This window comes from Cricetulus griseus, assembly GCF_003668045.3.
Source record: "Cricetulus griseus strain 17A/GY chromosome 1 unlocalized genomic scaffold, alternate assembly CriGri-PICRH-1.0 chr1_0, whole genome shotgun sequence".
Lineage (NCBI taxonomy): Eukaryota > Metazoa > Chordata > Mammalia > Rodentia > Cricetidae > Cricetulus > Cricetulus griseus.
In genome coordinates, this window is record NW_023276806.1 from 264,158,219 (window position 1) to 264,185,860 (window position 27,642).

General features: G+C 36.2%; 1 protein-coding gene across 5 annotated transcripts in view; it reads right to left on the bottom strand.

Moving 5' to 3' along the window:
* The window catches only part of Pcdh15 (protocadherin related 15), a 678,164-nt gene that overhangs the window by 375,109 nt on the left and 275,413 nt on the right, over window positions 1-27,642 (bottom strand). For all 5 annotated transcript variants that reach the window (XM_027394186.2, XM_027394188.2, XM_027394187.2 and 2 more), the window contains 2 exons: window positions 19,016-19,176; window positions 8,069-8,224 (listed from right to left, as the gene is read on the bottom strand). In XM_027394186.2, coding sequence (XP_027249987.1) covers window positions 8,069-8,224; window positions 19,016-19,176 — 317 coding nt within the window. The remainder of the gene's footprint in view (window positions 1-8,068; window positions 8,225-19,015; window positions 19,177-27,642) is intronic.

Here is a 27,642-nt window from a genome sequence, read left to right on the forward strand (position 1 = left end):
AGTCATCCTATGTGTCTTGGAGAAACCAAAACATTAACATTTCTCAAGGAAGGCTTTAATAAAAAAGAAGATCAAAATTTTAGGACCCCTTTAAAAGGAATATTATATGAATGCAATTAGTAATCAAAAGTGCCATGAATTGGAAAGAGAACAAGGAGAGGTATATGGAAGGCTTTGGAAGGAGAAAAAGAAGGGAGAAATGTTGTGTTGTTTCAAAAATATCAAAAAAGAAAACAAAGATAGAAAAGAATAAGAAAGAATATTATAATCACTGGTGTAAGAGCCAGTATTGAAGGGTGTGATCAGCCATACTGACATGAATAAACAAAGCTGCATGTAAGGCTAAACAAGGTATCCAATTAAGCAACGGTATCTCCCAATTCAAAGACAAAAAGCCTTCTATCAAATGCCAACAGCTACACAATGCTCATATTGATAAACAGGCCCTTTCATTACTGCATAGACACCTCCGTGATGGTATGGCATTCTATAGAAATGGTGATTAAAATTATAGTACATATAATTACCAAATATATGTTGTATCTGATAAACTTGTCCTTATAACCAACTGCCTTTAATGCTGTGCCGTCATCATCCTATACTCTACTCTGTACTCTACAGTCAGCTTATCATAAATAATTCATTTTAGTTGCTGCTATGATGCACTGAAGGGAGAATCCTGGTAAAGTTTGAAAAGAATGGGAAAATGTGTTCATTTTAAGAGAAAACTACATAAAATGAATATCTGCAAACACAGTGGTTTAAATTATGTTAGTCTTGGTGTTACACAGGTTACAACTGTTTTTATCCTATTTGGGTATCATGCTGTGCTAGCCAGTTTTCTTCAGTTTTAGAAAACAGAATTATTAGCAATATAATTATAAGTCTTGGGATCTAGAATTATCTTAACACAAATATGGTAGTAATAAGAAAACTTAATAATTTCATGATAAAGTTTCATTGGTACATATTTAATTTTGATAACTTAATTTTGATTAATTTAATTTTGGATGTGTGCTTGAGTGAAGGTAGAGAATACTGTATGTGGGGGGGAGTTTGCTGTCATAGCCCCCTACCCATCAGTGGGATTCAATGTAAGGTCCTTGGTTCCCTACCTAAAATGCCTTGCTTACTTTCTGATAAAAGGACCCAAGTCTCTTAGAAAGTAACCCACTTTCTTTGTTTATAGACGGTAAGCATTCATTCTGAAACTGGACCCCCATGCCATAAGGATTCCAACAGCTCTTTTCTTACAGCCATTTAGTTACAATATGATTCTCTTATCCAATTGTGAAGTTAATATGAGTAATTACTGATACAAATGATGTTAATTATCCACTCCTTAGACTTTCAAAAAACATAATTTGAAGACATGGAGAAGCAGCATGTATTTAATTTTATTATTGGTATTTTCCTAGATACTGAAGCCTTGTCTTTTTTTTTTTTTTTTTTTTTTACATCGTGGGTTTATACATTATGGTGGTGAAGTTCCACATTTTCAAGAGCGACTGCTTGGCTTCTGACTTTCATTTACCACCTGATAACAGAGAGATCGTGTGAACCTTGAGGACATATCTCTGTTCCTCCATCCTAAGCTGTCATATGAAACTATGAGGACACAAGGTTTGAGATTATGTGTAGATAGTCAGAGGTTTTAAGTGGGCTGTTTTACAGAATTAAAATTGAAATCTCTTTGCCAGCAGTGCATTTCAGTGTCAGTACTTAGTACAATTCTATTGCTGACATTATTCCACTTAACATCAAAAGAGATGAAGCTACTAAAATGGGAAGTAGTCTATAGTAACTGTATTAAAAATATTAGGAAGTAACATTAAAAATTGGTCTTCTGAACATTTATGGTGTTATCTAAGGCATAATTTGTAGTGGACTTGTGATGTCATATTTGCAATATAATTTGTTTATTCAGAAAACATGAGGTTATTTTAAAGTCTCAAATTGATTTCCTTAAATTGTAAGTGGCATCCTAGATTCAGAGTTATGAAGTAGCTTTTAAAGAGTTGTTATTCAGTAAAGAAAGCATTAGAAATTGATTAAACACAGTTTTTTAAATTGACTGTGAACTTCCTTGGATACTTTGTATCGAGCTTTGCAGTGCGTTTTATAGAAAACTTCCGAAGAAAAACAGACATTTGGCTAAAGGGGAGTCATATAAATGCTGCCTCATCAATATGACCTCAAGCTTTCTAGGACACGAGAAGTACAGTAAACATTCTCCAGTGGTGTAAAAACCAGTGGTGAATAAACACACAGAGTTACTATATATCACAATGTTCCTGGTGATGTCCCAGTATGAAAAAAAATGTGTTTTATTGTCATTGCTGTTTATAATTATATAATGTATTTGTTTCTTTTAAACTTTGCCATGCATAAACTTTTCAAATACTTCAGTGAAGAGCCCTACTAATTATGAACTAATTGGTTAGAAATCATTCAAGACACAACTCTGTGTTTTTCATTATTTCCAGTTTCAACTCACTGTGTGTATTCCTGTAATCTGATGATGTATTCTTGAGTATACTTCAAAATTCACATGATGATTTGAAGCACATAGAATAAAACAAAACTATGTTTGAAAATAAAAATGCAACAATTATAAACAACTTTATTATCATTGACTACCCTGACTGGTTACAATTGTAGTTCCTATGTAAAATCTATACTGGACTTTCTATATAAACTTCTGGTGGATATGTTATTGATTTATTTTAGATGGGTAAAAACAAACAGAACTGTTGATTCATAGAGAACCTATCCCTGATTAGTTTTATATAGGCACCAGAAGATTATCAAAGCATTTGGTCCAATGTTCTCAAGACTAACAATGTAGGAACATTATAGTGATTCCCTAACTTTGCTGAAAATGGTGATTGTAATTAGCATAATCTAATTAAGAATAAGTATAAGTGCAACTAAAATTCCATGTTAGTAGATACTGTGATCAGTAACTCATGGTCACTTTATTCTAATGAGCTCACAAACAAAAAAATCACAAGTTGATTTAAGGAAACAAGTCAAACACTTGCCCAGATTTGAACTTATGCATCTCAGAGAACTTCATACACTTACAATACCTATTCCAAAGCCATGGGGCTTCATTCATGGAAAAGTTCACTATCCATTTGTTGTTTGATTACAAAAATATTTTTAAAACATTGAATTTCTATCCAGTACATTTGGTAAATTCACTTTAAACTAATAATTCATATGCAGTTATGTTCATTTTCTGAACAGTCTATAATATTTAGTGTGAATAGTGACTTTTATGTTATTTTCTAAATCTTATGTGGAATTTGTCATCTGTTTTCATTGATTTTTAAGCACAAATATAAGGTTTTATATCATATTTTGTTTTGTATAACATATTTTGTATAACATATTTTGATTTCAGTCATTTGTGATGTGTTTATAGATCCATAGACACCAGCATTTGGTGAATTCTTGGCATATTTTATATCCTTAAAAGCTTTGAGTCCTGTGCTCACTAAATAAAATATTATATATGAGTCTACCAGGAAAAATTGCTAACTTCTTTGCTTAAATCTTCTAGTTTCTTCATGATTCTTTTTCCTATATTTTTAAGCCATTATAGAGATAATTTATACACTAATTTCTAGATCTTCTCTAACAAAACATAACAAATTTAGAATCCTAAATAGAATTTATTTTTTATGTAGTTATGCTAGTTAGGATGACAAGTTACAAAAAGGTGAAAACTAAGCAATGTGTCATTTCAGGTTTTTCTCCAAAGAATCTGGGAAAGAATACACTTTCAAGATCATCTAATATGGCCTCAATTAGTTGGCTAACTTTGCCCTTTAGAACTGAGGAATGTAATTCCTTGGTGCTCCCTGTGTAGGTTTCTTCCCAGCAATCAGACTGTATCTCCACTAGGGCTTCTGTTATGTCAACTCTACAGCAAGTAAGGGTTACTCTGGACTTCTTATGCCATCTTTTCTTAATCTCTTCCACCTCATTTCTCTCCTGTCTTCTTCCTCTATCTTTCTCTGACTCCAGACAGGCAAACATTAAGTGTACACATGTATTCAGAGTCCAGAATAGCCAGCATTTATATATCACATATGTATGTGCACATATACGTGTATATATAATGTTTAATGCTCAGACCATAGTAATTAGACCCTCAGTCTGTTTAGCAACTTGCCACTTCTTTGTGGTAGGAAACTTTGAGGTCCTCTCTTCTGTATTTTTTATAGAATGAATTATAATGATTTTCTGCCACTGCAATATATTCCTCCTTGTACTGGTTACACTAGCTCCTTTTCTTCTCCCTCCATCTTTCTAGATCTAATTGTGATGGTTCCATTCTCCATTTTCATGGATACCAAGTTTTCATCTTCCATTAATGAAGAAGGTTTTGTTGTATATCTCTTTCTATGCCTGGCTTATTTCACTCTATTTTGCTGTAAATTACAGGGTTTCATTACTTATGATTGGATAATACTTGTTTTGTCTGGAAACCATCTATTGTTTTTCCAATTATGCATGGATAATACATCAGTTGATTTCTCACTTTGTCTGTAGTGAGTTTGTCAGAGTAAACACTGGGGATAGGTATCTCTTTGATCCACTAATTTCATTTCTGTATGCTACAAACTCAATCTTGACCAGCCTAATCCTACCATCATTCTATTTTTACTTGTTCTGTGGGTTTTCTATACTGATTTCCGTGAGGGATTTAATAACTTTCATTCCCGCCAATATTGTACACATTTTCTCTTCCTCACCTTCTGATGACCATATAATTTCTCATCCTTTTGACAACAGTCATTATAATTAGATATATCACATTATGATTTTATATGTTATTGAAAAGTAATAGTTTTGAACAACATTTTTATATTCTTATTGGTTACCTTTATATTTTTTCTTGGGAAATATCTGTTGATGCTTTCCCCAAGTTTCAGTTTTTCATTGTTATCATTATTATTTGGCATTAAATTTCTGAGCTCCTCTTAGATTATGTAACTTGATTCCTCATTAGTTAGTTTTTTCACTCTTTTTAAATTTAAAATTATTTTTCATACACTATATTCTGATCACAGTTTCTCCTCCTCCTTACCCCTCCTACCCATTGAACTCCATACCCTCTCTCTCTCTCTCTCTCTCTCTCTCTCTCTCTCTCTCTCTGGAAAGCAAATAAAAAAATTAAAAGCAAAAGCAGAGGAAAAACAGAAGAAACACAGAGAGACATAAACAAAGCCCATAAAACTACAAGGTTGGGAACCATAATATAGAAGCAAAAGTCCAGTAAGGCAAAACTGCCCAAATAAGGCAACATGAGACAAAAAGTTAACAAAAATACCATTGAGTTCACTTTGTGCTGGTCATCTACTGGTTGGTATGGGGCCTACCCTCAGGTGTAGTTAATATACTCAGTGAGTCTCTATTAAAGAAAACTAATTCTTTTCCTTGGCAAGTGGGTGTCAAATGCAGAAAGCTTCTTGGTTAGGAGTGAGAGATCATGTCCACCCCCCCTTCTCCGTTCAGGAGCCCCTCTGTGACAGGCAGCTTTCAAATTCTTTCCTTATCTTCTCTGTTGTCTCATTTCACTTTGTGGATGCTCTTTCTTTGATGTAACCCCATGTGTCCACACTTGCTCCTTTCCACACATCTCAGCCTTTACTGACATTTTGAAGCTGTTTACTCTTTTCTTCTTGTTCTTCTATGTCTTTAAGGTGACTTTGCATCCAAGCCATTACCAGCTTCATGCACACAGGCTGTTTCTATGGATAAATGCTGCTTGTACAGAAGAAATGGGAAACATTTGGGATCTGTCTATGTAAAGATTCAGGGACTTCTGCTTTCCCCTGTGGAATGGTTTGATTCAAAGTCCTGTCTCTGGTCCACGAGAAGCAAATGAAGGAGGAGTCCTTCTTCTAAAGGCCATATATTTTCCATTTTCCCATGTTTTATTTTTGATTACTAGTTTTATTTCATTGTGGAAAGTACATGTTAAGATTTTATGTCTTAACATAGTGAGGATTTTGTGGATGTGACCATCAATTACACTCTATACAATCAAATATGGGGTCAGTGGATCAGGCCTACCTCAGCTGCCTGTCACACACAAAGCACTGAACAGCTTTGTAGAAGAAACGGGGTTGTCGAAAACAAGGGGCAAAAAAATGTCACATGTTCCTATTTTACATCACTCAGTTATACAGATGCTATGTGAGTTTAGGGTCCAAAGAGATCAATGATCAAGAAGCATGGATCATCTAGGAGAACATGATTTCTGGAGAATAGATCCTGAGCTCATTTTAGATGACAGAGGAGGAAGAGCTCATAGGACAGAACATAAACCTGGCAGAGGAGATGCCTGTGGGACACCAGGAAGTCGGTTGGAACAAGGTGAGGCATCATTAGTCTAAATGCAGAATGAGAAGAGCATTGACAAATGATGAGGCTGTGTGGGCCTTGAAGATGCGCTAAAGGAACTGGCCTTTTCCCTGATGATAATGTGAAATGAAGCAGCCTCTGAGCAGCAGATTGACATGTGGGAACTGGTATCTGAGAAGCATTATTCTTCAACAAGACAGCTGAAAGATTGTGGGAGAGAGGGAAAGTAATCGGGAAATGCAGAATGCTTTAAAAATCAAATTAAGAGCATTTTAAGTTTCAGAAAGAAAAATGAACAATAGACAAAGTTGGAAGAAAATGAATGTGAACTAAAAACAGATTTTTGCCTAATCTAGAGCTTTGCCTGAGATAATTTGCCTATCAGTTTCTATCATCCAAGTTACCAATCAAACAGGGCAAACTCTAATTCCAATGTTGTACTTCAGATATTGAAAAAGAAAATACTTAAAATTAACTTGGAGACAGAGACACGGGTAGTAGTCAGAAACTATGGTTACTGCAAGAGCTGATAGAAGGGTTTCAAAGACAGAATGGCCTCCTGACAACATAATGAACATTTAATGGTCAAACATTTTAAAGTGATATTATTTCATAATTTGTTATTTAATTTTACACAGTGTTTACAAACAGAAGTTTTTGTACAAACAAAACATACCTTAATTGCTTTAGGGATTGCTGAGCTGAAAGTAAGAAATTTGTGTTTATATCCAAAATATGCTGATGGCTTCCTATAAAGTATGTATGTATTTTAAAAAGGAAAACATTTTGAAGGTAAGAATAGTCTTATACATCAAGGGTAGTTTTTATAGCAACTTAAAACAATGTTATATGTGTCCATATTGAATATTGAAAACAATATTATAGTTACTTTGCAAGTGTTTTATAGCTTAATGTCTAACATGAAATTAACAGAGGATCCATTACTTAAAAAATCATAGGGATATTTGGGAAAAGAGAAAAATAAGACAAAAACTAATTTTTTAATAAAAACAATAATAATACTTTTAAGATTTTTTCAAAACATTGTCATGGTTTTCATATAAGAATTTGTAATAAAAATAAAATGAAATAAAAAAATGCAGTTGTGTGGTTGTGGTTTCTGTTTGAAGATTCTGGGTATCGTAGAATTGAATTTTAAAGTATAACAAGCTGCTAATGGGGTCACTGTTATAATTTGAGATTTGAGAAGGTGAGGGAGAAGGATCACCAAGAGCTTGGAGTTTGAAGCCAGAGGATGCTGTATGACCTATGGAGTAAGAATATTTTAAAACAAAAATAAAGCAATAAATTATTATTATTATTATTAAATATTAGTCAATAACTCTAAATAAATAGTCTCACAAAAATAATTTCTTCTGAAGTCTCATGAGATCATTTCACAAATATGAAGACATTTTGCCCAATGCTTTTCAATAAACATAAATGTCAGTAGCATGCCTTGAATTCTCTCAATATATTCAATTTATATATAAAAAAGTAATTTTCATTTTTCTGTAGCAACCTGAATTTCTGGAATGCTATTGTAAGTTACTAGAATGAATTTTTCCAAATATTAGTTCTTGTACTACGTTCCCATTACTTCTAGGACACATGGGTCATTATTATAATGGAATTACATTGTTTTATAATGTAAGCTAACCACATACATCAGCACAAGGGCACAGACCTCATTCACTGTGGCATAGTAGCTTTCATGCTTGAATGTGGGTGAGTTGTCATTCCTGTCCCGCACCACAATGCGTACTTCATGATAGATAACTGTGCCCACCTTCTTGTTGACACACTGGACTTGCACCACGATGGAGTGTATGTTCATTGGTGGCTGTGGGGAGAAAGTACATCTTTCTTAAGCACAGTTTTGGTCAGGGTCTGAGCACTGTCAACACGCTTGACCACCCATTCCTAGTTCTATTACTTTTTCTCTTTGCACTATGATAAATTAGGGAACAAGACAACATTGGCATGGTTTAAAAGAGAAGATAATCATGGTTATTTCATTGTTTAATTCCACATTCAAGCATATAAGGTTTCAAGTACTATTATGATCATCGGATTTTGCTGATGAATAAAACCACAGAACTAGTTCTGCTGGAACAAAACAATTATTTTCTTTATAAATCCTGAAGTAATGGCATTAACTTTATTTCTTTTAACAAACTTACCAATAAACTTCTGAGGGATGAGAGACATTATAGCATTTTGTTCATTTACTCTTTATGAAGACATATGCTCATTAATGATAAAATTAACATGAGAATAAGGATCAACTCACAAGCCAACCAAATTCAAACTGCACAATAAATGTACACACATCATCTATCTTTCACCTCTTATATATGCACCACTTTTTTTAATCACTATCAGGCTCATCAAATTTTCTCTCTAAACATTATTTTGTCAGAATAACCATTAGGGAGCTTTGTCCATCTTAAATATCCTCTCTCCACCATGCCTCATCTTTCCAACTTCTACTATTAATTTTTTTATTGTACTTCTCATCCACAACTTCATGTGTTCTATACTTTACATGTTTATTTCAATCTGTGTCCCTTGATGAGACTGTAAGCCACCTCCCATCATGGGGTACTATTCTAGGATACTAGTTACATCCTTCTACCTAGCAGCTGAACTGTGCCTAGAACAGATTTGTCAACCCTCAGAGTCAAGCCACCTCATTTCTCACTGTTTCTACAAATACTGTCTGAATGACCTAGGGGAAATTTAACATATGGCCAGTGCTTACCTGCTTAGCTCTGATGGTGGGAATACAACAATGTTACTGGGGACAGTACTGCAGTTATCATGCAGGATTACCCACCACTGGCCAATAATTTATTACAAACACTTACTGGTTGTAAACTATCTTCTATTCAAATACAATGAATTCCCATCCTCTTAAAGTTTTATCCTACATTCATGGTACAGTCAATATTATTATTGTTTCAGAAGCACATAATGAACTATTTATTATTCATCTAGTTGTTGTGTGCCATAGATCCCTGGAACACTGTCGCCTGTCCATCAGCAGGGTTGGTTTCACTGGCCAGCCTCCTCCCACAATTGACTATGTGCCTCAGGTCTGACAATTTCCTATACAGATCACTACCATTGTACATGAATCAAAGCACTACATTTACTTCACAATATGAGCACATCTCTGTTAATCAAATATGCCAAATCCACCCATAAAAATAAAACAAATGGAATCTATAAAATATAAACTAATAATTTTGGATTCCATGACAAGTTACTTAACGTTCAGGTTAAACCAATTGAGTGGAAAGTTAATGATCCTTGGGACTGAGGGAAGTACCTTGTAAATAACTACATGCCACACTTGGAGATGAGAAGAATGCTGCAACAAATGTGTTTAAACTGCCACAAAATGGTATTTAACACCAAGGGTCTTTGATGAGCAACAAAGACAAAGAGAACAGAATTGGTGAGTGGTGGCCTCCTTTAAATACAGGTGAAGATCTTTACATGAGTTGTGACAACATTCTGTGCTGTGATGTCAAACTGACATCAACAAGGCAGTGAAGTCATGTTTGTAGAAATTCCTGAATGACACAAAACTCACAGGAATAAATAATAAACACTGCCATTGAGGACAAAGTCATCTTAATAATTCACGATAAACAATTTTGCAGCATTGTAATAATACATGTCAGTCCCCAAATTTGTATAAGCAAAAACTGCCTAAAAACTGTATGAGACTACTGATGTTAATGTTGTTAGTATTTAGGCATCTGTACTGGCCTGTCCTTGGTTCTGACAGGATACACCTTCAGCTGCAGCCACTAAGAGCACCACCTGTGCACATTCACTATGTTCCCTTTAAAAAGGGCCCTGTCCACCTCCCATCCTTCTCTCTTTCTCTTTCTCTTCCTCTCTTTCTGTTCCCCCTCCCTCTGTTCCCCCTCTCTTCCCCTCTTTCCTTTTTTCCTGTCTCCTGCTGCTCCTGTCTCCGGAGGTCAGTCTTCCCTCTTCTCTTCCCCTTTTATGAGCCCTTTCCCTAATGAAAAACCCCTCTTCTTGAAACCTGTCACATGGTGTCTTTCTCTCATGCAGTGCTCTTCTTAAATTACAACAAATATGAGCACACACTGATTAAAGACTGATAGCTAAGAGTTACTCTTACATCCCAACATGAAAAACAGAGTTTGGAAGACTAATGTAAACCCTATACTCATTACTAATATCAAAAGCATAAGAACTTGACATAGCAGATACCCGTTTTACAGGTGAACAAGAAAGAGAGCAAGTGCATTTTGAGAGAATTTGGTAACTTTCAGAAGTTAGAAAAAGACAGAACTCCGCCACTCTAAACAGTGTTATAAGAGGGCCTTTTAATGAAACATCACCAAATCTAAGAGTTGTCCACCCTGAAGACCTTCAAGCTTCAGGTAATGGCTTATTCTAAAGGACTGAATCACAGAAGATTCCCAAAAAGAATAAATAAGCCCAGTGTCTTTACTGCTGGTTTCAGAATAGCTTTAATGGGCTAGTAGAAAGTATTAATGGTTTTAATTGTAAAAATATAAACAGAGTCAGTATGCCCACCACTATCCTTGGCAGACTCTTGGAAGACAATCAGGTGAGTTACATCTGAAGTTATCCTTCTAATCATGTCAAGAGGGACATATGAAGCCACCTATCTTCACTTGCAGTTATACATGGGACAGTATCTCTGGGACAAAAAGGTCACAGGCTTTCAAAGGGGTTTAAATGCAGTGTATAAGGAGCCTCCTCTTAGTCCAGTTGAAAACCCGTAAATATGACATGAACAAGTCACTTGGAATTGGCTGTCACTCTCAACTTCAGCTCCCTGTGCAATGCTTAGTGGCATGGATGAACTTACTAGGCAATAAATTCCAACCACTACGGATTACACTGAAGTGAAGAGTTCCCTACGGCTAATATTTAAGGCACAGTGTAATTTTGCATTGGAATAAATCCTATTCTCTGTACAGAAAAGTCATAAATACATCAAGTATAGTCTCACTGAGTTGATTAATCAGAGTTTGGGGATGCTGTAATGCTTATGGCAGTGTTGGAGAGTTTGGGGACTCTATAATGCTCTGTAATGACAGAGCAGCATGGGAATTTTGGGTGAACTTTCACAGCTACTGGCAAAAGTCAGTCATGGTAATTCTTTGATAATCTTTCTTTCATCTTGAATTCCGTTTACTAAGAAATATGCTACATATAAATGACATTGGGTATATATTTAAAATAATCACATTCATATACACCTACATTTCAAAATGAAATCATAATGTAGTATTTCAAAACCATACCTGCATATCTGTGTATTTGCGTAGTTTATCTTTGAAAAGTAATACTGGGAGCATGAGGTGAAGAAGAAACACTCCAAAGTGAACAGGAATTTTGTAATGTAAAAGAGACGGAAAATTAATCTCTTAATGTAGCATGAGAACAGAAGTTATGAAAAAGAAGAAACTGAAGTTTACTTCAGTTACTTCACTGTGGATTATAACACTCCTCTATGGTATAAGGAGAAATTGATATTTTTAGAAATCTATTACTTGAAGATTAACAATTTGAAGTTTCTTTGTTTAAATGAAAATATTTTTTGCAAAGCTTTAAGATTAGATCTTATTTTCCTAGAGCATAACTGTGTCAAATTCTTACAGGCATGGATTGCTTTGTCCTACCCCCTTCCCTCTGCCTGTGGATTTACTTACTAGTTCAATAGAATGAAGAATTGTCTGTGTTTTACAAGATAAAGGGGATAGGTGAAAATATATATTTTTGTATTTCTGAGGATTGGACCCAAGGCCACACATATGGTAGGCACGCACTCTACATTGAGCTATGTAGTTCAGTCCTGAAAATGATTTGCAAATGAGGACATAGAAGTACTGACTGCCCAGTGTTTTCTACTTCAAAAATTACACTTCATAAATAGGGATATGTTTATAGGAATTAACATTTTGAAAACCATAAAATTTGTAGATATTCCACAGTATTTGTTACATGACAACTTTTAGATTGGTTAAAATTAACATGATCTAGTCCTTGGATAGTAAGTATAGTCCTATAAAATTCATATCAAATAGGCATAAAAAATCACAATGGATCTGTGGCTTATTCCTTGCTGGGAATTCATCCCAAAACATCACAGACATGGTAGTAAATTAAAAAAAAAAAGAAGAGATGAATTTGGCATAGACACATGAAGGAGAAGAACTTAGAGGAGGTTGAGAATAGGGAGTAGAAAAGGCTAGCTGACATCCACTGATAGAAGGGCCACCATTTTCTGAAGAGAAACAGAGAAGGAGGAGTAGATGGGGGTGAGGGATGGCTATTTAAAATTTTTAATTTTGAAATACTTTTATTTACATCCAAATTTGCTTTTTGCTCTACACAACCATGATTATACAAATGAGGGATTGTGCATACCCTTGAGCAGAGGGCACACAACTTGGCTTGGACTTCTATCTCTAGAACAGTTTTCCATTATTAGCACATTAAAAAGAAAGTATAACCAAAGAAACACATTTGGCATGGCCCCACCTCTCTTCTTTGTTATAGTTCATTCAATCAAATGACTATTTAGTTGATCATTATATCAACAATTTGAAAAAAATATGGTCAACTTATGGGATATTCGTTATAGAATATGGAGACTTAGACTCTCGCAAATATAAAAAATATTCAAAATAAACCAAAGGTCTGAAGACACAGCTTATGAAATAAACTTCTTGAGTGAAAGGGGTTTAACAATGGCCTTGAAGGTATTGATGTGGCAACTGTTTATTTTTAATGGTAATAGTCCCCAAAGCAGAGGAAACAAAAGTTTTAAAAGTATGGGTAGAGTATATCAAATCAAGAAGCTTTCGTATAGCAAAGGAGAAAGTCAACAGGGGGACATAAATTGTCATTTATTAGTAGGATTGGAGAAATTGCCAATTAGTCACCCCAAAATGTTAATACCAGAATATATGAAGAATATGAAAGATTCAGTATGGAAAAAAAGAACTTAACCAGAAATATGCAGACACATCTCAGAAGAAAGTGTAAATGATCAAAAAAGTTTTGAAAAGGTGATTGAATTTCATTAGCTTTGTTGTCATGGAAATGCAAGTCAAAGCCTCAATGAAACATCATCTCACCTCAGCTAGAGTGTCTGTTATAAAGGATAGAAGTGCTACTGAGAATTAAAGAGGGACTTCTCATATGATTTTGTTGGGAATGCAAATATAACAGAAAGTTTGTGGGAAAAGTGTGGGGCTTCCCAGAGACTGAATCTACCACAAGGCACAGCTATCCCACTTCTGGATTTTCAAAGGAAAAATGACCTCAGCATATCAAAGAAAAGCCCATGTGTCTATGCCTGCTCTGAACTACTCTCACTATACACTATATAGACTTTACAATCATCCTAGGTGCCTATCACAGAACAGTGGGTAGAGACAAAGTGGTTCATTGCACAACAGAAACTTTCTTAGACATTTAAGGAAATGTTGTTCTATCACATAGCAAAACTGAGGGACCTAAAAGACTTTATGGTAAATGAAATTAAGTTAGATAGGGAAAGAGAAGTAATGGTGTTCTCTGATATGAATGTTCTAGATACAGTAGGTTGGAATTTATGATAGTGACTACCAATTGATGAGAAGGGCAGTGGGCAGGGCTTGGCAGCAGGAGGCTGATGTACAGGACTACAAGTTAGACAGACAGAAGTAACACATTAGGTATTATTCCTAAGAGTGGATGAATGTGTGTGTGTGTTTGTGTGTGTGTTTGTGTGTGTGTGTTGTGTGTGTGTGTGTGTGTGTGTGTGTGTGTGTGTATGAGAGAGAGAGAGAGAGAGAGAGAGAGAGAGATTTTACAGTAAGCTATTGCTTATTTTCTAGATAATTGAAGACTAAACTCAAAGGTTCCACACACAGTAATGAGATGAGATTGAAAACCAACCATATCTTATTACTTAGATTTGACACTATAAATCGTATACACATATTGAAACATCACAATAAAAACCACAAATGTGTATGTTTAAAGTCATCCTAAATACACAAGGAAAACTGTTACTGTGGAACGGGGAGGAATGAACATCAAAAGCCAAAATAATGCATGAAAAAGAGAAATTCAGCATCAAACAACACAGATGCACAAAAGAACCTGACCTGCGGGGATGAGAATAAAGACTGCACAAAGACAGATATGACCATAGGGTCCAAGACCAAGAAATGCAGCGGCAGATACACAAAACCACTGAGGCCAATACGAAGTAGGCTTCTTCTGGAAAAACAGCCGTTTTATAAAAAATATTTATCATGTCATATAAATATACATATACATTTATTTATATGACATGATACATACATGCATATATTTCACCTGCATTTTAACTGTATTTATCTGAAGTCATTTTTCTGCTTTATTACCCACATTTTGATTTTTTAGATCTTAGTATCATGGTATGTCTAAAATACAGGAGAATTGTGTCTAGTAAAACATTTCTGTAGCGGTTTTATTTTCTTTAATGTTTTGAATGAATTCAAAGCCAATGGTCATAGCATGGAGCTTGGCAGTCTGATTATCAGCTCTGTCTGGCTGTAAAAAGCATTCACATTGTTTATTATGGCTTATTATATTCATAAAAGGAATGAATCAAATTATTTGGCACCAACTCCAAGAATTATATTTCTGGCAAATACTCCATGTTTAGTTTTGTTTTCATTCACAATAATTAGCTCCATTATAATAGTGTATGTTTTATCAGTATTTACATATTGAATAGGGTATATTCTAAATACACTGGGCAGCATCATAGTAAATGTAGTCTGAATATGATAAACAGGTACTCCAACTTTGTTCAAATGAATTGTTCTACATTATTTAGTGGAAAATGTTAACAAGGGATACTGTTAAGAATAGGCACTGGCTGCTGGGTGTTGGTGGTGCACGCCTTTAATCCTAGCACTCGGGAGGCAGAGGCAGGTAGATCTCTGTGAGTTCAAGGCCACCCTGGTCTACGGAGCGAGTGCCAGGACAGCCAGTGATGGGGGAAGTGCTTCTATGTATGTGTTTGTTTTATTGGATGATAAATACAGTACTGTTTGGTCAATGAGGCAGCAAGTTAGGCGGGACTAGCAGTCAAGGAAGATTCTGGGAAATGTAGTAAAGAAGTGGTGATCCAGTCAGGAAGTGACATAGCAAGGAGACTCATATATAAACAAAGTCAGGAAGGAAGTCAGCCCCTTCTCTCTTCCTCCAGAGTCACCATGTGAGCCCGGGAAGACAGGATGCTTGTCACTGGCATCCAATAAGATAAGTCTTATAAAATATATAGATTTATGATAATTAAGACTGAGCTAGCAGAGGAGAAATCCTAGTCACTGGCCAAGCAGCATTTGTACCTAATATAAGTCTCTGTGTATTATTTTGTCCATCCACATGGCCGGCAGAACTCATGTGGGTGGCAGAAAAATTTATCGTAACACAGCCAGGGCTACACAGAGAAGACCTTCACCTCACATTGCCACTTCAGATCCATGTGGGAGCCATAGTCATATGCTTTCTTGACGAGTCTGACAAAGGACCCTAATCCTTGCCACCTACCCTCCCTCCAGGCCTAGACAAAAGCCACATCTCCACACCCATGAATCCTTACTGAGTCTCAGTTACCTCATTCTACTTGCTGATGATGGATGAATCCCAAAGTTCTACCATAAAACGTCTCAAGACGATCAAGTGTTTCAGCAAAGTGTCAAGATACAACATCAACTTATGAAAACCTGTAGCCTTTTTGTGTATCAAAAAGGGAAAAAGAGATCATGGGAACACTTTCACTTAACAATAGCTTCACAAAAAATCTATCAATAAACATAACAAATGAACTGAAAGGCTTCAATGATAAAACGTTTAAGTCTCTGAAGACAGATTGAGGAAGATACAACAAGTACAGGCTGCCCGTGCCCGTAGATTGGCAGGATGTTGTGAAAATGGTCTTCCTGCCAAAATAAATGTAAAGATTCAATGCAGTCAAAATTAATACACATAACATTCTTCAAGGGAATAGGAAAAATACTTTAGAATTCATATGGATGAACAAAAGGCCCCAGAGAACTATAGAAACCCTGAGCAAAAAGAATGATCCTGGGGTGATTGTCATACCCGATGACAAGCTATATTACAAAATTATAGTAGTAGACACAAGGTGGTACCATCACAAAACAGGAAAGTAAAATGATGTAATAAACAATGGAAGACAAAAACCTGAGTTCCCTTAACTACAGCCATCTCATGTTTGATAAAGATGCCAAAAATACATACTGTAGGAAAAACATCATCTTCAACCAGATATTGCTGGGAAAACTGGAATCACCAACACAAAAATTACCCCCAAATGGATCAAAAACCCCAGTGTGAAATTTTAAATGCTAAAACTTCTAGAAGAAAACATATGCAATACCCTAGAAGGTATAGGAATAGAAAAGGACTTTCTGAATAGGGCTCCAATGTGTTTTCAGGAAATAAGGACACAAATTGACCAATGATGTCATTTATAAAAGAGAAACAAGCTAAAAATCAAACAAGTGAAGAAGCCCATAGAATGCACCCATTCATCTGATAGAAGATTAATATCTAGAAAGAAACAAATCAAGAGAGCAAATACCTTAATTTAAAAAATGGGCATGGATATCAACAGAAAATTCTAACAAGAAGAAATAGAAATTGTTGAGGAATATTTGAAAGAGTTTCAACATCTTTAGCAATTGGGGAAATGCACATTAATTTCAATTTCATCTTATGCCAGTCAAAATGGCTCAGATCAACAAAATAACTGACAACAAGTGCCTGTGAGTGTATAGGGGAAGGAGAGCCCTCATTCACTGTAGATGGAAGTGCAAACCTGACCAGCTGCTACAGAAATCAGTGTGAGTCTGTGTGTGTGTGTGTGTGTGTGTGTGTGTGTGTGTGTGTGTGTGTGTGTGTGTGTACAGCATCTCAATAAACTAAAGATAGATTATGGCATGATCCATCTTCACCTCTGCTTGGCCTACACATAGAGGATTCAACATCCTAGTCAAAATACTTGCTGTATTCTCAATGGCTAGAAAATGAACACTGCAGATGCCATTGACCGATGAGTGGATAATGAAACTGGTTCACATACATGATTGAATTCTATTAAATTGTAAAGAAAATAAAAGCATGAATTTGCAGGTATATAGATGGGACTGGAAAATGTTACACAGTGAAGTACCTCAGACCCAGAAAGACAAAGGCTGCATGTTCTCTCTTATGTGCGGATCTTAGCTCTCAATCGTTAAGTGTGCATTTATAACATCAAGTCATCTCAGAAGCCAGAAGAGTAGAAAGAGAGCCTGTGAGAGAGGGGAGAAGGAGCTCTGAGGGGCATGGGGAATAGGGTAGGATGCAGGTGGTATGAAGAGGAAAGGGAGAAAATGGGGAGGGAGTTTAACTAGGGAAGAGAGAGGAGCGAGAGAGAAATAATGCTAAAGAAGTTTGAAAATTCCATAGGGATACATAACAGTTTATATGTAGGAGTGGAACAGAGGCCCTGGTTTATGTCACTAACTGCTCATGAGTAGTAGTTTGTGAGTGACTCAGTACAGGCGGGCTTGTAGGGAGACTGTAGATAGAAAGACTTCCACTGTGATAAGTGCAGCCCTAAAAGCAGTGCTGTGGGCAAGGGTGGGTAATTCCCAGGAACCCAAGGGCCAAATATTCTCAAGTAAATGGTGAACCGAGTAAACAGTAAGTAGAGAGAGCTATTACAGCCTGCATGTGGGATCTACGGAGGATGAAGGGGTCATGTAGTCAGCATCCTGCTGGGATGTGGGTCATGAAACTACACAGCAACGTGCAACAGCTAGTTCTGCAGCCTCCGGGGTTTGAATTTTGTACTCTGAGTAGGGAGTACTCTGTACTGCTTCAGTTTCCCTGGGGCCCTGTATACTCCCCTACCTTCTTTGTCCCCAAGAAAGATGGGGATACTTGTGGTTGAGATGGGGCACCAATCTTTTCAATACTTGGTCAACATTTTCAGAAATGATGGAATGGACAACTTTGGCAGTTCAGCTGGTCTTTATGAAATGCTTCTGCCACACTTTTTGACAATGACCGAATGAGGATGTTGCCAAGACTCTGATTTACCTTTGGCTTTTATCAGCCTTATAAACATGATGCTCAGATGCCTCCTTCCAATTCTAACTGTGCTAGCAGCTAAATGAGATGGCACACACCAACTTCTAGACTACCCCAGCCAAAAGGCAAATGGTAACCTCACTTTCACATTGTTGGGAAAAAATGGGGTTCTGTGTGATTTCCCTACTGGGCCAGAGTCATCATATCTTTATTCTTTGTTGTCTGTTCTTTAGCTCAGAACTAGGACAAAATTCATGAGTATTAAACTGGTTCCCTCAGACACAAATGTTTCTTTCCTTTCTTATTCTTATATCAAGGAGTTACATTTTCTTTTGTTCCTACGCCTAATAAATAAAATGTAATTAAGTGAATAAAGTTTACTGCTATGGAGATAGTGCATGTAGACATTTCAGTGATACTAAAGCTATAGAACAGTGACAGAGGAAAAAAAAATAAGAACACTGACGTCTCTATCCAGAACTCTTCCAGTACTGTTCAGGAAAAGCATCTGTTTAACAGGGTCCAACAACACCCAGTAGTCCACGTTGTCCTTCAAAGAGAGCTCTATGGTTGGGTCTGGTCCTCCAGCAGTTCCCTTAATCAACATATTGTCCACCAGAATCGTACCTGCAAAACAAACACAGCTATTACAACCACACTTTACTCAAAAGCATTATTTGGCAAGGATTATGCTTTTAAACCCAGCTGCCTCACACATTTCTCCCAAGGCAAAGCACATTGAATATTGTACTGAGCATCACAAAGGTATTTTCTTGGCCCTTGGAGCTGCAAATATCTACCTTCATTGTGCTATTTGTCAGTGGTGTTTGGGTAATTCCAGACACTTGCAAAATACCACCTCATTTCTCTTCAGCAGCATTGAAACTTCCCCATCTCCTGTCCATCAATTCTCTCAGGATTTATCACTGACATTTTTTTTTTATCCCTAACAAAGGAAACAACTGTGACAGCAGAGCAGGGTACCAAATCCACTCAGTGAGACTTCTGTTATGAAAAGAGAGATCTTGAAAATGAGAGAGGAATAAGGGGAAGAAACTAAAGGAGCAGCGAGATTTCCCACAGTGAGAAGTGCATCTTTCTCTTACATGTCAGAGTAAATTCATAAAACACCAATCTTAATGCTACCTCCTAGACACACAGCAGTAGCCACTCAACTCAAAGATATGTCTGGGGTGCTCAACTGAAGTGATACACTCTTGTGATTTTACATTTTAATGCTTGGTTTCTTCTTGTATTTTAAGAAGCAGTTATTGAATAAATATGGGAAAGAGAGCAAGCCTCTAACATTTCTTCTCTGCAAAAGATTTCATGTAGTTGCAAGTGGAACGTTATCAGCAGTCATGCAACTCAAACTTATTTTTCCCCCCACAGTAATGATCTTCCTGCCAATCAAGGGCAGTCACTTACTGATATATCATATTGCATGAACAGCATATAAAAACATGACTATGAAAATAAAGATGAGCTCTTCTAAACATCAGAAGAAAATGGAAATATTAAGATTACTCCTTGCCTTAGGACAGAACACAGATCAGATGTAATCCACAAATATGAATCTAGGCTTGAAAAATAAAATGTCAAGTTTATCAATCATATGACGGGAAAGCAGGAAAGTGGCCTAAATATCATACCATTACATAGTTACAAAGAATAAGATTGTGTCATGACTTGATTTTCCTCTGTACTTTATTAATATTAAGGTGGAATATACAGCATATGTTTTATCTGCCTAGGAAATTTTGAAAGCAGCTGCTTTTCTTTGTAGGTGAATCTGTTTTGTTGATGTACATATTCTTCACACGTCCCTAAATTCTAGGTATGATCTTCTTTTTTTCTCTTCTGCAGAATTGTGACAATAACTGGCAGGAATTTCTACCCCAAATCATATGTTTATCATTGAATCACATTTGTGTCTTTGCATCTGCACACCAACGAGAGCTGAAATAACCCTAATAGGTGCTCTCACACGGTTAAGACTGTAGAGGTGTTAGCGCTGAGAAAGACAGCCAGCCCTCTCTCAGCCTTGAATAACTTGGTGTGTGCTTCTACTTTGAAAACTAGGTGTTGAGGATCTTTTGTCTTTAAATGGATGTATTTAATTTCCTTTTTTTTTAAAAGCAAATATCCATGTATTTTCCCCCGCCAGAAGTTAAATGTTTTCAACCATCCTTAAGGGGATAGAATGTTTACTAATAGATAATTAAATTTATAAGACAAAACCTTGAGGACAGAATGGCATTCTTTCCTTTTTATCTTTACTGTTGTCATATCAGGGTTGGACAATGACTTTTATGTTAACTTCTTTTTCATATATAGTGTTTATATTCCATTATTGAAAATTGATTTTTTATACAATATATTCTGAATATAGTTTCCTCTCTCCTAACTTCTCCCAGATCTTCCTCTCATTCTAAGTCAAACTTTTTTCTCTCTCCTTAGAAAACAAATAGGCATCTAAAAACAATAATAAAATACAATAAAAACAAACAGATTCAAATAGGACAATACAAACAAACAGAAGAAAATAGCCAAAAAGAAAGCTCAAGAAACCCATACAGATAGAGACACATGTTCACACACATAGGGGAATTCCATTAAAACACAAACTGGAAACCATAATTTACACTCTGAAGACTTGTAAGGTAAATAATAATAATAATAATAATAATAATAATAATAATAATAATAATGAAAATGATAATACAAAACAACACCAACAATAATAATAAAGCCCTTTCAAAGCACTATGAGACAAGAAGTTTCAAAAATACTATTAAGTTCATTTTGTGCTGGCTGTCTACTACGAGGCATGGGACCTGCCTTTAAGATTGTTTTGTAACCTAGTGAGACTCCATCAAAGTCAACCAATTTTTCCTTTGTAAGTAATTTTTCCTTTGAAGAGAACTTCTGGGGTAGATATGGGAGCATGTATCCACTTTGCTTCTCATTGCTGCAATCCTATCTGACTCAGAACCCTATAAGCCCAGTGCACGTGACTACTGTCACGAGTTGATGTGTACATCAGCCCTTGCTGTGTTTAGAAGGTCTTATTTCCTTGGTGTCATCCATCCCCTGTATCTGGATGTTGCACACTTTACACCTCCTGTTCTGCAGGGTTCCCTCAACCCTCAAGGGAGAGATTTGATGGAGATGTCCCATTTTGAATGGACAGTTCCAAGGTATTTCACACCCTGCACACTGTCCAGCTGAGAGTCTCTGTATTTATTCCCATCTCCTGCAGGAGGAAGCTTCTCTGATGATGGCTGAGCAAGACACCGATGAGTATAACAGAATGTTATTAGGAGTCATTTAATTGCTATATTTCTTTAGCAGAACAACAGTACTTGGTTTTCTCCTAGCTACCTGGCTTATCCAGTCACAGGTTCTGGGTCACCCAAGCAGTGCTTGGGATGAACTCCATTTCATGTTGTGGGTGTTACATTACAATATTGGTTCGTTACTCCTGTAAGCTTTGTGCCACCATTGCACCAGCCTGTCCTGCAGGCAGGTCACCACCGTAGATTGAAGGGGCAGTAGCTGGATTCGTGTTTACCTTTTTCCTATGGTAGCATGCAAATTACAATAATCTTTAGTCAGTAGTGGTGAAGGCTTTAGGTAGGCACCAGCTCAACTTCTCCATTTTAAATGAAATGTGTAGATTTTGTCTTCAGCAATAAGGGCCTTATTATCTGTTTGTGGAGAGAAACCCATAGCCTTGGCAATAGTCTGGATTGTGTAGGGATTACCATGGATTCCTTTGACCAAGAAGTCTGTAGGATGTAACTCATTCCAGAACTGGAGGCTTCATTTGGTGACAAGAGATGTTCAGCTGGGACATGTAATATACATGTAAGAATGCAAAACAGAGACAGTGCATTTGGAAGTATGGTCCACAACCAGATATCTCCTTTTTCTTTGCAAGTCTTCCTTAAGTATATGGTTGTAATGCAAATGGATCACATTCTAAAAACACTAAGGAAGCCTCAGTATGGAGGGGAGGACCTTTGTGTTTCTAATTAACCTAATTTTTGTGAAGCTTAAAAAGCATATTGTACAGAGAGAGGGAATAATGGACTGACTGGGATCATTCCAAGCTCTGAATATATCTACTGCATAGAGCCTCCCAGTTGATGCCATGATCAATTAATGACCCAAAGCTGTATAAACTCAATTCAGCTTCCCCAGTAAATGTTTCCCCAGTTTTACCCACTTGGAAAAAATGGTACACTGTAAAAACCATAGAATATTTTGCTTTCTCCAAATGCTATTCTATGAGAAAACAAACAAACAAAAGAAACAGAAACTGGATTCCAAGATCATCAAGCCAAAACAAAACTCTGCTTATGTATGGATTGTTTGTCTTGCATCTTTCTAGGATGCTCACAGACACAATTTGTCATTTGATTTTCTCCCTTCTTGATTTGGAGATAAGTTGTACAGGTCAGTGAGGCACTTGTACTTACCATATCTACATAAGATTCTGCTTTGGGGAAGGAAGTATACCTGTTGCTAACTAGCAATTTCATAAAAAGTTTTTAATACAATTTATTTGTATTGTGATTTAAATATTATGAGGCTATTAGCAACCTGCCAATCTTTCTAAGGATGAATAATAGTGCCTGCAATTTTAAAAGTAGCTAGATGAAAACTCATATACAAAAGCACATGTTTTGCAAACTTGTGTTTTTGCTGAAATTTAAATTATTTATATATCATAATAAGAAAATCATGACAAAATGGAATACTTCACTAAAATGTACATATACCTTAAGGAACAATACATTTTATTTACTTATTTTTACTTCATGATATTTAATATATAATGTGTCAAGAATTTGTAAAATTGCATGTTTAAAAGTTTAAAAATAAAGTTTGTTCTCTCTTGAGCTTTTTCTTTAGAAACTAACATAGCTACCTTGATATTTAATCATCAGATAATATCTACTTTAGTTGTAAATTATTAAGTAAATAAATATACAATACGGATTTCCATGCAAAAGTTAGGCATACTTGCTCAATTTTCTAATGAGAAATATCATCATGAAAATCTAGAATGAGGACAAAATTTAGCATGTCTTCAAGTGTGTGTGTGTGTGTGTGTGTGTGTGTGTGTGTGTGTGTATTTTTGCAAGTGTGTGTATCTCTGTATATGTTTCTCTCTGTGTGTATCCATCTCTGTGTATCTGTATGTGTGTGTGTGTATATCTGTATGTATTTGTCTCTGTGTATATTTCTATGTGTGTATATCTGTATGTGTTTATGTATCTGTGTATGTGCCTCTAACTCTGTGTGTATTTCTGTGTGTATGTGTTTGTCTACATATCTGTTTATGTGCATCTCTCTCTCTCTCTTGTGTGTGTGTGTGTGTGTGTGTGTGTGTGTGTGTGTGTGTGTGTGTTTTATAGAAGGGGGTCAAAGTGAAAGTAGGAAGGAAGGGAGAGAGGAAGACAGAAAAGAGAAGCAAAGAGAAGAAAAGAGATGAGAAAAGTGATGAAACTAGCCTTTCTGCTATCTCAATATCTCTCTGTTCTAAGAGATGTAATCTAAGGTCACCCAACTAGAAGATACAGATCTCATATCCAAGTCTTCTCCACCATTTAGTCTTCTGTCCCTGTACATTGTTATTGCCTTAGAAATGTATGAGCAGATTCTTAACTATGAAACCCTTTCAATTTATGTTTCAAATATCTGGACATTCTCTACAAGAGCCCATTCTCTTTGGAGGGGTACCTTTCTCAGCCTAGATATAGCAGGTAAGGCCTTGATCATACCTCAAAGTGATGTACCATATACTTCATTGACTCTCCATGGGAAGCCTTACCCTCTCTGAGGAGTGGATGGGGAGCACATTGAAAATAGATGGTCACAGATAGATAGATGATAGAGGTAGATGACTGATAGATAATGCAGATAGATAGATAGAAAATTAATGTATATGAAAGCCAACCAGAAAATGGTCATGTCTATGCAAAAGACTAAACAGAATCAGAAAACAGGGACAGCTCATTTTCAGCTACTGTTGAGAATCTGTTACAAGGCAAAGGCTATTTCTTGCTGGTAAAAGAAAATGTTAACAAGCTAGCAAGCAATGGAGGTCATATTACTAAGGTCAAATGAGGATAGGATTTGTTTACTTGGTCAAACAGAATAGGTGATAAGGCATAAAGACCGAGTGAACACCACCCCTTCCAATTAGCAGACATGAAGGTGAGAAAGGCTCACACCTTCAGACCACTGCAAGACTATCATTTGCAGACTATCACATTGATGCAGTTTTAAATTAAATAACTAAAATTTTCAAAGCAGATGACTCTCGAATGCAAAAACAATGTGGATAAGAAAAAAATTCTTATCTTGCCCTAGTCTTTCCTAACGTGATGAAGAATGTAGAACTTTATTTTCAAGAAGGAAACTGAGGGAAAGGGTACAGGGGAAGACAGAAGACAGAGAGGAGAGAGAGGAGACTCAGTTTGCCATGTGCACACCTCACATTTCTTTCACTTAAGACTGAGGGAAAGACTAAGGTGAGATGATGTCCTCAGGGGCCATACGTGTGAAGCCCTTCTGCTGCTCTCCAAGCGTGTCCTCTTGGGATCTCTTTCTCTTCCTCATGTTGCTGCATCTTCAGGGTTTGACAGGCTCCCAAGTAAGGGACACAGTCAATTCATGTACAATTTGCTGACTTCTTTGTCATATTAATATTGGAAAAGGCAATAGAAATGGTGGCGAATCAATCTGTTGTGAGCATATTGCCTAATGATTCCAATTATTTCCTATAATTTTGAGTTTCTGTTTGAACTCAAACTGTGTTTATATTGTCAGCAGCATGATAGGACACATTACACTCTCCTCCCATTTCTGTGATCATTTCAGATTTAATAAAGTATTTAACATATATTTAAAATACTTTATATCATGTTATAAATATTTTAAATATATATAATAGATGAATTTGTCAGGAAAAAACAATCCAATCTTCTTTTCTAATACTTCTTGAAGAATTCCGAGTGATTGTAGCTCTAAAATTAAATCCATTTTCTCACCTCTAAATTCATTCAAAGAATCAACAAAAGGCATGAGGTTCTTGTGACTACACTATATGACAGTCAGAAAGCATATTACATAAAGAGGTTTTATTTCACATGTAAGTTGCCTCCAGAAATCAGTTATTGAAGGACTTACTAAATAAAAATTGTATGCATTTGCTATTTGATTTCTAAGTATCCATGTATTAGGAAAGTCAACAGTCATATTTCTATCACAGCATCCATCCTGGGAAAATAAATATGCTGAAGTTTGACCATTAAGAGTAATAAAGTATAATAATAGAGGATAGAATAAATGTTGCTAGGTGTCATAGACTGGTTGCTGAACCAGTCAAACAAACTGAATGCAATGAACTACAAATGAAATGAACCCTTCCAGCCTTTGCAAGTTTTTCATATTAAAGATATACCATGTTAAAAATCAAATTAAGTTGAATAAGTTTCTTTTAAATAGTTTTCATCTGGTGTTTAAAACAATAAACCCCAGACAGGCACTGGACGTCCAATATTAAGTGCTGATGTGGGTTCAGAAAGTTTTACAGATTTTACTATGCAAACTTTCATTTCCCTGCTTAACCCAAATATTAAGTGTCTAATTCCTTGTTATGCTCTGGTGCATGAGGTACTTTTCTTAATTTCCTGTTGGGATGATGATTTTTAGTGTAGTGACAGTAACTAATTTTGTATTGTCTTGAATTTTGTTATCAACTTTGGTCAATTATTTCTTTGTTCTAACAGGGGTCTGTCAAATCAAGATTTTCCTATATATATACAGTATATTTTAGAGAAGAAGTTTATTAACCATTATAGAATATCAACAGAGAACTTTTGGATATTTTAAGCAACCTCAACATCTTTATTCAACAACAATCCAACATTGATGGGAGAAGTCCTTCTGTGTATGTTTTTCTTATTGATTCATGAATAAAACACTGATTGGCTGATTGGCCAGGCAGGAAGTAACATAGCTGGGCAGAATCAGAATATAAGCAGGGACAAACAGGAAATCTCTTCTCTTCTCTTCTCTCTAGACATGCTGAGTCAGTCACCATGTAGGATGAGAGAGGATTAACAGGTCTGGACCCTTTCTCTGGTAAGCCAAGGCCATGTAGAGATACTTAGATTAGCGTTATGGGTTAATAATAAAGCCAGAGCTAGCCAATAAGAAACCATAGCCAACAGCCAACAGCTTTATAATTAATATAAGTCTTCTGTGATAATTTGGGGTTGACACAGCTGTGGGACCAGGCTGTCGAGAAGAGTTCATGTTACACAGCATTGCTGAAAACACTACCATAAAGTATTGTCCATTTTCTGTAAATACATCTCTATCACAAAAATAAAGCAGTGATAGTGAGAATATTTTGCTGCTCCTAACACTCAAAAAGAAAAAGATTTGATTAAAATATGGGTAAAGGATATAAATAGATATTTGTCCAAAGAAGATTCATAACAGACCAAAGAATTCTTGAACTTCATACTCACCAGGGAAAATCAAACCAGAAATACCATGAAATGTCCCATCTTACCCCACCAAATACACAGAAGAAGAAGAAAAAGAAGAAGAAGAAGAAGAAGAAGAAGAAGAAGAAGAAGAAGAAGAAGAAGAAGAAGAAGAAGAAGAAGAAGAAGAAGATACTGTGAAGTACTGCTGAGGGTAGAAAGAAGTTGGTACTTGGGCTGAGAAGATGGCTCAAGGCCCCTTTAGATAGTGCAAGCATGATGACATGAGTTCAAATTCCCAGATAACACATACCAAGCTGGGGATGGCCACATGCATGACCTGTAGCCCTAGAACTTGGAGGCCAGACATGGAAGAAAGGCTGGAGCTTGCTGGAACCAGCCTAGTTCCAGGTTTTTGGGAGACTCCTTGTCCAGGGAATAAGGAGAGTAGTAAAGAGGGAGACCTAAGATCTTCTAGTTTTGGCTTGTCCATGGGTATGTATGCACAGATATGTACACCACACACACACACACACACACACACACACACACACACACACACACACCAATAATGTAAAGGAGA